Source organism: Pantherophis guttatus, chromosome 8 (genome assembly GCF_059756535.1).
Source record: "Pantherophis guttatus breed Tessera chromosome 8, ASM5975653v1, whole genome shotgun sequence".
In the NCBI taxonomy this organism is placed as follows: domain Eukaryota; kingdom Metazoa; phylum Chordata; class Lepidosauria; order Squamata; family Colubridae; genus Pantherophis; species Pantherophis guttatus.
Window position 1 is genome coordinate 66,113,273 of NC_142070.1, and position 12,989 is coordinate 66,126,261.

The 12,989-nt window shown below is 35.9% G+C and overlaps 1 protein-coding gene across 7 annotated transcripts in view; it reads left to right on the forward strand.

Moving 5' to 3' along the window:
* Positions 1–4,448: 4,448 nt before the first annotated feature.
* Positions 4,449–12,989, forward strand: part of LOC148112699 (methylsterol monooxygenase 1-like) — a 36,821-nt gene continuing 28,280 nt past the window's right edge. For 5 of the 7 annotated variants that reach the window (XM_087874904.1, XM_087874906.1, XM_087874903.1 and 2 more), the window contains exon 1: positions 5,991–6,260. In XM_087874904.1, the coding sequence (XP_087731030.1) occupies positions 6,006–6,260 (255 nt within the window). In that variant the 5' untranslated portion in view covers positions 5,991–6,005. Of the gene's footprint in view, positions 4,575–4,644; positions 4,729–5,952; positions 6,261–12,989 lie in introns of those variants that run through there. The other 2 variants (XM_087874907.1, XM_087874908.1) reach the window with 2 other exon arrangements.

Below are 12,989 nucleotides of genomic sequence, written 5' to 3' on the forward strand. Positions count from 1 at the left end.
AAAATGGTAGAAACTTTCAGGTTTACATTCTGAGAAGTGTCCATTAACTACAGTCAATCAAAACAGATGGTAAAACAGGTAGGCGATGAGGTTTTGTACACCATAAAACTATCCTTTAAAATATAATACAAGAAGAACTAGTTAGTTGAATACAATACAATACAATACAATACAATACAATACAATACAATACAATACAATACAATACAATAATACAATTCTTTATTGGCCAAGTGTGATTGGACACCCAAGGAATTTGTCTTTGGTGCATATGCTCTCAGTGTACATAAAAAGACAAGATAAATTCGTCAAGAATCATAAGGTACAACACTTAATGATGGTCATAGGCAGTGATGGGATTCAAGTAATTTAACAACTGGTTCTCTGCCCTAATGATTTCTTCCAACAACCAGTTTGCCAAACTGCTCAGAAAGTTAACAACCGGCTCTCCCAAAATGGTGCGAACTGGCTGAATCCCACCACTGGTCATAGGGTACAAATAAGCAATCAAATCATACCAGGAAACAATCAATATAAAACACATCTCAAGTAGGAAAAAGGTTAGAACTTGGCCAGTAAGACTCATAACTGATTGGCCGCATCTGGGCTGCAAAACTCGGGAGAATTGTGTGTCTTTAGTGCCAGTTTTGCAGCCCAGATTGGGAGTAGGAAGAACAATAATGGAGCCTCGGGTTCTTCGTATAGAAAATCAAAATGTTTTGGAGAAATATAGAAATAAATGGGAAGATATAAAAATTGTGGAAAGGAAATTCGGTACATGTTTATGTCAAATGTAAATAAAATAACTAGAATGATAGAATATATTATAAGGGTATACTAGAAATAAATATATTATATATATTATATATATATAATATATTTATTTCTAGTATACCCTTATAATATATTCTATCATTCTAGTTATTTTATTTACATTTGACATAAACATGTACCGAATTTCCTTTCCACAATTTTTATATCTTCCCATTTATTTCTATATTTCTATATTTCTATATTTCTATATGTATGTATGTATGTATGTATGTATGTATGTATATATATATATATATATATATATATATATATATATATATATATATGTTTATGTATGTATAGTTAATATTTCGGGTTTCTTCCCGTGTAATTGTGGATATATCCCTAAAAGGGTAGAAGCGACGTTTTGGCAGAATCCCATCTGCCATCATCAGGCTTATGCCAGTAGTCATTTTGCACTAACTGACGTTGGAATTTCAAATCTGGTGCTGGTATTCTGGGATGGCTCCACCTTTTCATTCTGATTGGTTGGGAGTCCCAGTATGTGTTTATTGGCTTGGCTTCGGGTGTATGGTCGGTTTTTCTCCACTAGGTGGCATGGCTTTATCTTTGTGGCTGGTTTGAATATGATTTGGTTGGGATTTTTTTGTGCAATGTTTGGTCCATGTTCCACATATGGTGTCAAGATTCGTCTATCTATGAGAGCAGGTTTCCAAATAGTAGGCAGACGTGAAGTGTCATCCCGTTTATTCATGCAATATGGTCTTTTTTCCATTTCTATTGCTTCTCTGATTATCCTGCCATTGAGATGTTCTATTTTTGCAACTGTTTTTGTTTTATTAAAATTAATGTTGTGTCCTGTTGTATTTATATGTTGAACTAATGATGATGTGTGTTCTTGGTTTTGTATTGAGTTTTTGTGTTCCTCGATGCGCACACTCATTCTTCTGTTGGTCTGTCTAATGTATGTTGATGGGCAGGAAGCACATGGGATTTCATATATGCCTTGATCTTCTAATTCTATTTTGTCTTTGGGGTTTCTCAGAATGGACGATATCTTTATATATATATATATATATATATATATATATATATATATATGATATATTAAAAAAGAGAAAATGTATAAATGTGGATCACTGATGCGAACATGTTGAAAAGAAGATGTATATATCTGTTTTTGTTTGTTTTTTAAAAAAACTTTAATAATTAAAAAAAAAAGAATATATATATATTTGCCCAGGTAGCTTAAGCTATTCATTTTTACTGCATCTATGTCAATGAAAGCCTGCTTGACAGGTTTGGCTTGAAAGCCTGCATTCCTTAACCGGGTTCTATCAAACATCGTCTTCATTTATTTATTTATTTATTTATTTATTAAATTTATATAAATTAATACATTTAAATTTATATAAATTTAAAGAAAACACAACAGAGCCAGGAAACTCTTGCGGTTTCCGTGATAACCACCCCTGCTCAGGGCCGGATTTTCCTATAGGCTAACTAGGCTTCAGCCTAGGGCCTCAAGATTCAGAGGGGCCTACACAGTGTGGGATTCTGGGGGTTCTAGGTGGCTCGGCCGAACCCTTTGTTAAATTGCTGGCTCCCCCACCCCTCCGCACCACTATTTATTGCCAATAAATAGTGGTGGGTGAGGGGCGGGGGAGCCAGCAATTTAACAAAGGGTTCGGTGTTTTTTTTTGTAATTTTATTGGCCCCCCGGAGCTTCAGCATAGGCTAATTGGCCTCCCGGCTCTCAGCTGATTTGTCTCTGCTATTTTGCTTCCTTCCAAAGAGTGCTGATTTTTTCCCCTAGCTATACTGAGAAACGAAAGTGAAACTGCTTTGCTGTTGCTGCAAGGTTGGAAAATTAGGCAGGCAGAATTCTTTTCTTTTTCCTCACCAAAAAAGGTACGTGCAAACAATGGGAAATTTAGGGAAAAAGAGAAGAGTTAAGGATTTTAAAACACAAAAGAAAAAAAAGCTGTATTTAACTAGGGAATTGTAATAATTGAGATACTATTAATTGTATATTTCTGAAAGCAGAAATGGTTAAGTTGTGGTTTGGAGGAATATATGGGGGAAATTATTTGGTTTATTATTATTGGTAAATATAATTAATGGATTTGTAAAAAATTGGATTGCATGGAAATAATTGGAATATTCATGTTCATATTGATTAATATACAAAAAAGGTAGTTATATAACTAATTGATTTATATTAAAATGTTGAATTTATATTAAACAACTAATATTACATAATTAACCAATGTGAGGATGGATATAAAAATAGATGACAATGGGAAGGGGTATAATATAGAATAGAAGGGAAAAATTGAATTTGATTAAGATTAGAGATGAGGATGAGGGTAATATTGGTTTTTTACAAAAATAGATGAGGAATAAATATGGCAAAAAGGAAATATAGAAATTGTAAATTTAATTGAAATGACTAAACACTGTTTAAATTTGTGAACCGGCCAAATACTCTGTTCAAAGAAAATACATTGTATGTTTGTATGTGTGTTTCTAATTATTGTTATTTATTCATATTTGTTCTCTTTTATTCTTTAAAGTTTAACAATTCATTCTTTATCTTAATATCTTTATATTTGTTTGGGGTTGGCTTTCTTCCCTTTCATCTTTTTTATTGTATAGCAATCTTTCTCCTCACACCTACCACCTCTCTTTTCTTTCCTTCTTACTTTCTCTTCCTCCCCCTCTTCTTCTCCTCCCTACTTCCTCTTCCTTTCTCCTTCTCCTCCTCTCTCTCCCTCTCTCTCCTACTCTAATTTCCCTTCCCTTCCTTCATCCCTCTCTATTGCTGTATCCTTTTATGCATATGGACTTCTCAGAGGGCTGAAAAAGTTATTTCTGACTGGTCCTTGCACTTTTGACCAGTCCTCGAACTTACGACTGTCCTCACATTTTACGTTTTTGCCCTATCTTGTCACCATGGTGAAGAGAAGCAGTTGTGAAATGAGTGACATGGTTGTTAAGAAAGCTGCACGGGCATAAATGTGAGGATGGTCATAACTGTGAGAACCGGTCAAAAGTGCGAGGCCCAGTCAGAAATGACTTTTTTCAGCCCTCTGGGTAGTCCTTTTGTGCATATGGACTACTCAGAGAGCTGAAAAAGTTATTTCTGACTGGTCCTCGCACTTTTGACCAGTCCTCGAACTTACGACTGTCATCACATTTTACGTTTTTGCCCTATCTTGTCACCATGGTGAAGAGAAGCAGTTGTGAAATGAGTGACATGGTTGTTAAGAAAACTGCACGGGCATAAATGTGAGGATGGTCATAACTGTGAGGACCGGTCAAAAGTGCGAGGCCCAGTCAGAAATGACTTTTTTCAGCCCTCTGAAAAAAGTCTATGCACATAGCCACGCCCACCCGGTCATATGACAAGCTACCCACGCCTACACAGTCACGTGACCAGCTAGCCACGCCCACCCAGTCACATGATTGTCAAGCCACACCCCCAACTAAGCCACGCCCACAGAACCTGTTGTTAAAAAATTGAATCCCACCACTGGTGAAAGGGCCTCATAAGTGGAATAGCCTAGGGCCTCTTTCAATCTAAATCCGGCCCTGCCCCTGCTACAGTATCCCGCCTATCCTCATTGTCGAGCGAGCGCACGCCTGATCGTGATGACATCTCGCGCTTTAGCCAATCGGAGCAGCGGAAGCCTTCACAGCTATTCCCGGGAGCTTCTTTCTGAAGAGCTCGCGCTGAGGGCGAATTTGCCTTTCCCCCCCTTCCCTCCACCGGAGCTTTGCGGAGAGAGCTGCGCCAGGTAAGCGAACCAGAGGCATCGCTCAAGTGTGGCTGTGTGGTTGTGTGGACCTGTGCCTTTCCGGCCTTTCTGCAGCGCAATGAACCGGTCTCATCATGCGGAGGGTGGAAATGCAGGAAGAGGCACTTTCCCGAAGTGAACTCATTGCCTTTCAGTATGTTAGCCTATTAAACATCCCCAAAGAATGACAAATCCCCTCCGCATGTTTATTTGTGGGTGTTTCGCTTCTTCCCCCTTTTATTAGGGGTGTGTTTGCGGGGGAGGGAGGGGTGGATGTCGTTTTAAGTAATTTCTAATGCATCTCCGTCAGAAACAAAGCAGATTTCTGAATTAGGGAGGGAGATTTGTTTCTTGCAGATGAGGGGATCATTGAAAGGTACTTCTCCAACAGATGATACATTTACTCATAATGGTTGCAAAAGAAGGAAACATCTGAATAAAAATAACTTGGTCCTGGACTTTTCTCCAAGGCACTCAAGGCAATGTATCTGTCCCCTCCACCCCATGATGTTTTCACAAAGGTCCAGTGCAGATCAGGGTTAATGAATGGCTTAAAATGGTTTCGTATCAAATATTCTAGACAAACATTGCCCCAACACGATGTTCTTTTTAGTTGTATCAGTTAGCAATTAGAACTGCATCACAATACTTCTGGAAAGCAACAGGTAGAATAAATCAGCTGTGCCATATTATCTCTCTCATGCAAAATGCCTTTACTGGTGATTATATTAAATTACATAAATTACACAAATCTTAACTCCATAATATTCACAGATATTCCTTCTTGATCAAATATATGTAAACACAATTTAGAGTTAAGATTTGTGTACTGTTAGAACGACGTTGAATTGTACAAATATCATGGATGTATTTTAGTTACAGATGTATCTGTATTTGTATTTTAATATTTTAAATTTTAATAAAGGTTTTTTGAAAATTAAAAAAAATACCTAAATTAAAATAAACCTGGATAAACTCAGATTTCTGAGGCAGCTAACTACTTTTATCATGGATTCATGTGAAGCCATCATCAAATTACATCCATCTGTATCTAGAAATCCATTACAATTACTCATCTAAAACCTTTTGGCTTCTACATGTGTGTTTTTACAGGTACCTGATATGAGACCATAGTCAAAATGTAAATCATATCCATATGCTCAGAATGGGGACAATTATGAATCTCATTTTTTGTGGAATTTTTACATGGACTCTAGATGAAATGCTCTCAAAATGTACCTAACTGCAAATTTAAGTTCTAGAAATTGCAAACCTGCCTTTGTAGTGTGTGCTGTAATATAGAATATATTAATATTAATATTGCACTGCTGTTTAAGTCTTACCATTTATTGAGTTCTCTCAATTTGACATTTTACAGATTCATAGAAACTTTGTTAAGAAACTGTCAGTGTGATGTGCCAGAACTGAACGATGGCAAATAACAATAGTTCTGAGATACTGCATTCCGCCTACCTTGCTATAGAATACATTGACTCTTTGCTGCCTGAGAATCCACTACAAAAGCCACTTAAAAATGCTTGGACCTCTATGCTGGACAATTACACTAAATTCCAGATTGCAACTTGGGGTTCATTTCTTGGTCTTGAAGTTTTCTATTTTTTAATATCCTTACCTGGATTTGTACTTCAGTTTATACCTTATATGCAAAAATATAAAATACAGCAGGTAAGATGGAATTTTAAAAGTGAAGAGAACACAATGTTAATCTATAGTGCTAAAACATTAGCAGGAGTTTGGTAGCACTTTATTTAGCTTTATTTTGCTATTAAAATGTATAAATGTTTACGATATGCAACTCACTTTATCATACTAATGTAGGATTTAAATTGGGGTGCGATGGGAGTAAGGAGGGCAAGACCATTGGTTAGGAAAATGCAGTGTAAGATAGATTACTATTATATCAGTTAGAATTTGTATTATGTTAAAAACATTATATTTGTTGAGATGTTCTGAGATTGCTAAAACTTTTGGGAGATATGTCTGTCCATCCATCCATCTGAGTGACTTTGGGACTGTCATTCTCTCTCAACCCAACCATCTGCCAGGGTTGTGGAGAGAATAGGAGGAAGGAATTTTAGGTATGCTTTCTGTCTTGAGCCACTTGTAAAAAGGGGGGATAAAAATAAATAAATAACATGCAAGTTCAGCAACCTCTCATTCAGTGGTGGAGTTAAAGTCCTGTTTTTCCAAAACTGGCACTTTGAGATATGCCATAAAATGTCCAAAAAGTTTAAATCATTTTTTCCCCCTTGTTTGAGTTCTGGTGTCAAATGCTCCAACACTGGAAGTTTTTAAGAAGAGATTGGACAACCATTTGTCTGAAGTGGTATAGGGTCTCCAGCTTGAGCAGGGGCTTGGGCCAGAAGACCTCCAAGGTCCCTTCCAACTCTGTTATTCTGTTCTGTTATTCAGACTAGAGGTTATTTCATTCCTTTAGGAATGATATGTTGTTTGCATTTGGTTAGAAAAAAATATCTGTTCCTGTGCCAGTTTCTTGATAAGATTTCAATTCCACTTATTTATTTATTTATTATATTTCTATACCGCCTTTCTCCCGTAGGACTCAAGGTGGTGTACAGTCAAGAAAAATATAGGCACACAAACATCATAAAATTGCTAATTAAAATTATTACTTAGTTTGGTCAATTAAATAAAACCCAGAATTAGATAACATTTAAAAAATCATTCACGACTTCCGGTGGCTCCGCAGACATTCGAAGACGGTCTCCATAGACCGCCAGCCACCCGATCTGTAAAAAACCGCCCTGACAGCGCTGAACAGCTGTCCGGCGGTTTGAAAAAACTCTCCTTCGGGCAAAGAAGGAGAGGAGAGTCGGAGGGGGTGGGTAGAGCTCCCCGATTGTCACTGGATTAATTCCAGGGACTCGGAGGGCGAGAGCTCCCCAGTTCACCCCTCCCTGTGCTCCGGATCGCTGGTGCCTCTGATTCACAGAGCAAGACGTCTGCGTCCAATTCTGCCGGCAAACAGTGAGTTCTAATGATTTCTTAAGGCAGACAGAGCGGAAGCAAGAGTGCAAGCCTCTTTAAATAATAAACTGAGCTTAACCCCGTGAATACATTGTTGCAAACGGAGCTCTCTTGAGCTGGAGGCTGGAGAGGAAGCCTTTGTTAAGGGCGGAAGGGAAAGTGAAAGTTAAAAGGAAATTGCTTGTTAAGAACCCTTTGCCTGAAGAATAAACTGCTGGGGATTGATTACAGTTGGAAGAGAGGACTGTTTATTTTGGAAAAACTTTGAAATACACTTTGTAAGACTGCTTATAAGACTTTCTGGCTGCAAAAAGGAAAAATTCTTTTTAAAATAAAAATGGCTGCTAAACAACTAAAGCCACCAACTTCTAAAGGGGGAGGAGGCTCTCCTGTAGTGACTCCAAAACAACAACTTCCGGCTGATGCACAGTCACAAGACCTTAAAGAATTTATAATGAGTGCCCTGAACAATCAGGCAGAAATGATGAAAGGATTCTCAGAGGAGTTAAAGAAACTTACAAACGTGGTGAAAGAAAAACATGATGAAATAAGAGATGACATTGTTTTTGCAGTTTCAGGACTGGCTACTCACATGTTAAAGATTGAGGAGAGAGTACGGGAGATTGATGATGCTAACTTAGATCTTGAAGCTAAAGTAGGAGAGATTATGACACAGACAGAGAAAGTGGATGACGAGATGGTCATGTTACAGTACAGATCAATGGAATTTGCCCTGAGGCTGAGAGGGTTGAAAGAGAAGAGTGGTGAAAATTTAAAAGATGTTTGTTCCAACGCCTTAGCAGAGCTGATCTTAGAAAGGCCAGAAGATTTGGCATTCCAAATGGACAAAATTTACAGGGTTAATTCCTGGCTGGCAAAACAAAAGCAACTACCAAGGGATGTGGTGATTTATTTTACAACAAGGAGATTTAGAAATGACATTTTGCAAGCCTCTTACAGAAATAAGATTAAAGTGGAGGGACAAGAATTGGTGGTTTTGAAAGAGCTTCCTCCTAAAATGTTAAGAGACAGAAAGCAGTTTGGTTTTTTGGTGAACGAATTAAGAAATCAACAGCTCCAGTACAGATGGGACGTCCCATTTGGGATAATAGTGACATATGCTGGGCAAAGACATCGTTTAAACACAGTTGGAAAGGCAAAAGACTTTTATGCTAATATTTTAAAGGCTGGAAGGCCACCCTCACCAGGGGGTGCTGGAAAGCAATTGGAAGTTACGCAGCAAGAGAAAGGTGGAACACAACTACAAACCTATGCTCAAGCACTAGCTGGAGGAGCTAACTTGGAAGATCCATTACTGAGTGGGGGTCAACCACCAACCCTTGAGGCACTAACGAAGATACAACTGCCAGAAGATCAACGAATTACAAGAGCTACTTACAAACAACATTTGGCACAACAACCTCAAGATCCAACTCAACAAGTCCAAAAAACACAAGCAGTGGGAGGAGCTAGGCCGAAATCTAAGATGGCGGAGGAGGTTCAGCTGATGCTTTCAAAGCTTGGAATGCCCAGAGATGGCAAATAAATTTTTATCCTGGAATGTCAATGGTTTAAATTCTCCACAAAAAAGAAAGAAAATATTTCATTACTTGAAACAATTTCAGAACGATGTTATTTGTTTGCAAGAAACCCATATTAAATCTTCAGATCAAAAGTATTTGATAAATTCGAAATTAGGTATACATTTTGTGGCTTCAGCACCAGAAAAGAAAAATGGCCTAGTTATATATGTTAAAAGAGGCTTAGTGGCTAATTTAATTGAGGCTGATACTCAAGGTAGATATATTGCAATTGAATTAATAACACAGAATGGGAAGATGCTAGTAGTTGGAGTATATGCACCTAATCAACAACAAGAAAAATTTTACAAACTTTTACATACCAAAATTTTACAATGGGATTACAGATCTTTACTTTTAATGGGTGATTGGAATGGGGTATTAAATACCCAGAAGGATAAAAAAAGTCTTTCCAAGACCACCATGCGTGCCAAGTTGCCTAAATCTTTTTTTGATATTTTGGAGGATATCGAACTCAGAGATATATGGAGAGAAAGGAATGCGTTGGAGAGTGATTTTACTTTTTTTTCAGATAGGCATCAATCTTTCTCTAGGATTGATTTTATATTAACTACAAATGATCTTTTTTCTAGGGTGAAGAGTACGAAGATATGTCCAAGAACATTAACTGATCATAGTCCGGTTTGGGTGGAACTAGAGCAGGAAAGAGGGGAAAGGAGGTCTTGGAGGCTAAACGAGAACTTATTTAGATATGAAGATAATCTCTTTGAGCTTAAAAAACAATTGAAAGAATTTTTTATTAATAATATGAATAAAGGAACCTCGATGGAGATGGTATGGGATGCGTGTAAGGCATATATGAGGGGAACATTAATTTTTTTGAATAATAAATATAGATTAAAACAACAAAATAGACGAAAAGAGATAGAGGAGGAAATTAAAAAGAAAGAACAACTGCTTATAAATAACCCGGGAGATAAAAAGGCAAAAGATATGATTAATATTTTAAGAGAGCAATTTAATATGTTAATGGCTGGACAAGTAGCAACTAGCATACAATATGCCAGACATAATACATTTTGTAATGCTAATAAACCTGGGAGATGGTTGGCTTATACGATGAGGAAAAAACAGAAATCACGTGTCATAGATAAGATAGAATTTAGAGGTAAAGAGATTTATCAACAGAATTTAATAAAAAAGGCTTTTTTGGAGTTTTATACAAAGTTATATGCTAAAGACTTAATTCAAGATGGTGATATTGATAGATATTTAAAGATGGAGATTCCTGAATTAACGTTGGAGCAGAGAGAGAGATTGAATCAGCCAATAACTTCTGAGGAAATAGTTGAGGCAATCAAACAATTAAAAATAGGTAAAGCTCCGGGAACAGATGGATTAACAGCTGTTTTTTATAAACATCTACAATTTGAAATGTTAGAACCACTTAAAATTTTATTTAATAAAATACAACTAGGAGGAGGAGTACCACCTTCTTGGAAAACAGCCTTTGTTTCACTAATCCCAAAGGAGGATCATAATTCCATTAAACCTGAGAATTTTAGGCCAATCTCACTCTTGAATACTGATTATAAGATTTTTGCTAAAATATTAGCTAATAGATTAATGCCAGTTATGCAACAAATAATTCACAATGATCAATCAGGGTTTATAAAAGGGAGACAAATGAGATATAATGTTAGACAAATCGTAGATTTACTGGAATACTTAGAAAAAAATAATCAAGTCCCTGCAGCGTTTATATTTTTGGATGCAGAGAAGGCATTTGATCGTTTGAACTGGCAATTTTTGTTTAAAATAATAGAGAAAATGCACTTTGGGGAATATTTTATACAATCAATTAGAGCGATATATCAGCAGCAAACAGCACAAATCATAGTTAATGGAGGTTTAACAGAGGCTTTTAAAATTGAGAAAGGAACAAGGCAGGGGTGTCCTCTGTCTCCATTATTATTTATTTTGACTTTGGAGATATTATTGAATAAGATACGTGACTCAGAAAAAGTGAAGGGTATTGTAATTAGACAACAAGACTATAGATTAAGAGCTTTCGCAGATGACCTGGTTATTACTTTATCCCAACCTATAGAGTCGGCTCCACATATATTGAATTTAATCAATCAATATGGGAAAGTATCAGGATTTAAAGTTAATCCATATAAGACAAAGATGATAGTTAAAAATATGACTATACTGGAAAGAGATAAATTAGTAAGATTGACAGACTTTGAAATAGTTAAAAAGGTTAAATACTTAGGGGTATATATAGCAGCTTCAAATGCAAAATTATATAAAAACAATTATGAGGTACTTTGGCAGAAGGTACAGAAGGATATGGAAAATTGGAAAAAACTACAGTTGTCTTTATTGGGAAGAATTGCAGCAATTAAAATGAATGTTTTACCTAGATTCTTATTTTTATTTCAAATGATACCTGTGCTTAAGAAAGACGAAAATCTAAAAGTATGGCAGAAAGGTGTTAATACTTTTATTTGGGCTGGGAAAAAACCCAGAATAAAAATGAAAATTATACAAGATATACGTGAAAGAGGGGGTCTTAAAATGCCTAATTTAAGATTGTATTATGAAGCAGCGGTGTTATCACATATTAGTGATTGGTTTAATCTAACTGAGGGTCGAGTTCTGAATGTAGAAGGTTATGATTTGTTATATGGATGGCATGCTTATTTGTTATATGATAAAAAAGTGGATAAAGTATTCAAGGTTCATATATTAAGAAATGCTTTGTTAAGGATTTGGAAAAAATATCAGTATAAGTTAAATTACAAGATACCTGTATGGGCAAATCCTAGACATGCAATAGAAAATATAAGTATAGAACAAAAACAGGAGGTGATTACTTATAAAGAGCTTCTTACTATGGAAAGGGGGGTAATGTACTTGAAATCTCTAGATACGTTGAGAGAAGAAGGTATAATTTATACATGGTTTCAGTATGGTCAGCTTCAAGCTAGATGGAAGGAAGATCAAAAAACTGGCTTTGTGCAAAATGAGGAGAATTTGGTAAAACAAATTAGAGATCAAAAACAAATGCATATTAAAAGGTTGTATAATGTTTTATTAGAAATAGATTCCGAGACGGAATTGGTTAAAGACTGTATGATTAAATGGGCACAAAACTTTCAGGAACCAATAATGATGGAGACTTGGGAAAAAATTTGGATTAGAAATGTGAAATTTACACAAGCACAAAATTTAAGAGAAAACTTTTACAAAATGTTTTATAGATGGCATTTAGATCCCAAAAAGTTATCATGTATGTATCCTAATGTGCAAGCTAAATGTTGGAGATGTGACTGTGATGACGCAACTTATTATCATATATGGTGGACTTGTAGAAAAATCAAAGCATTTTGGATAAAGATTTGGTGGGTGATGCAGAATATTCTTAAAAAGAAACTGAAATTTACTCCACAGTTGTTTTTATTGGGTATAACCACAGATTGTACAGTTGTAGAGACTAAATTGATTTTGAACTTGATAACAGCAGCAAGATTGTTGGTTGCACAACATTGGAAGAAGGATTTTTTGCCTACTATTGATGATTGGATACTGAAAGTAACTAATTTAGCTGAAATGGCTAAAATTTCAGCATTTTTGAAGGATCACACACAAGAAAGATATATACAGGACTGGAGAAGATGGATTGATTATATACAAAATAAGTATCAGACCAAAAAATATCAAATAGCTTACGAATGATGTTTTTTTTTCTTATTATTTGTACAAGTGCTATATAAGTGATATTAGAAATATTATGTTTAAGAAATAGGATTTCATATATGGGGGGTTAAGGGAATTTTTCTTTTAGGGGTGTTAGCAT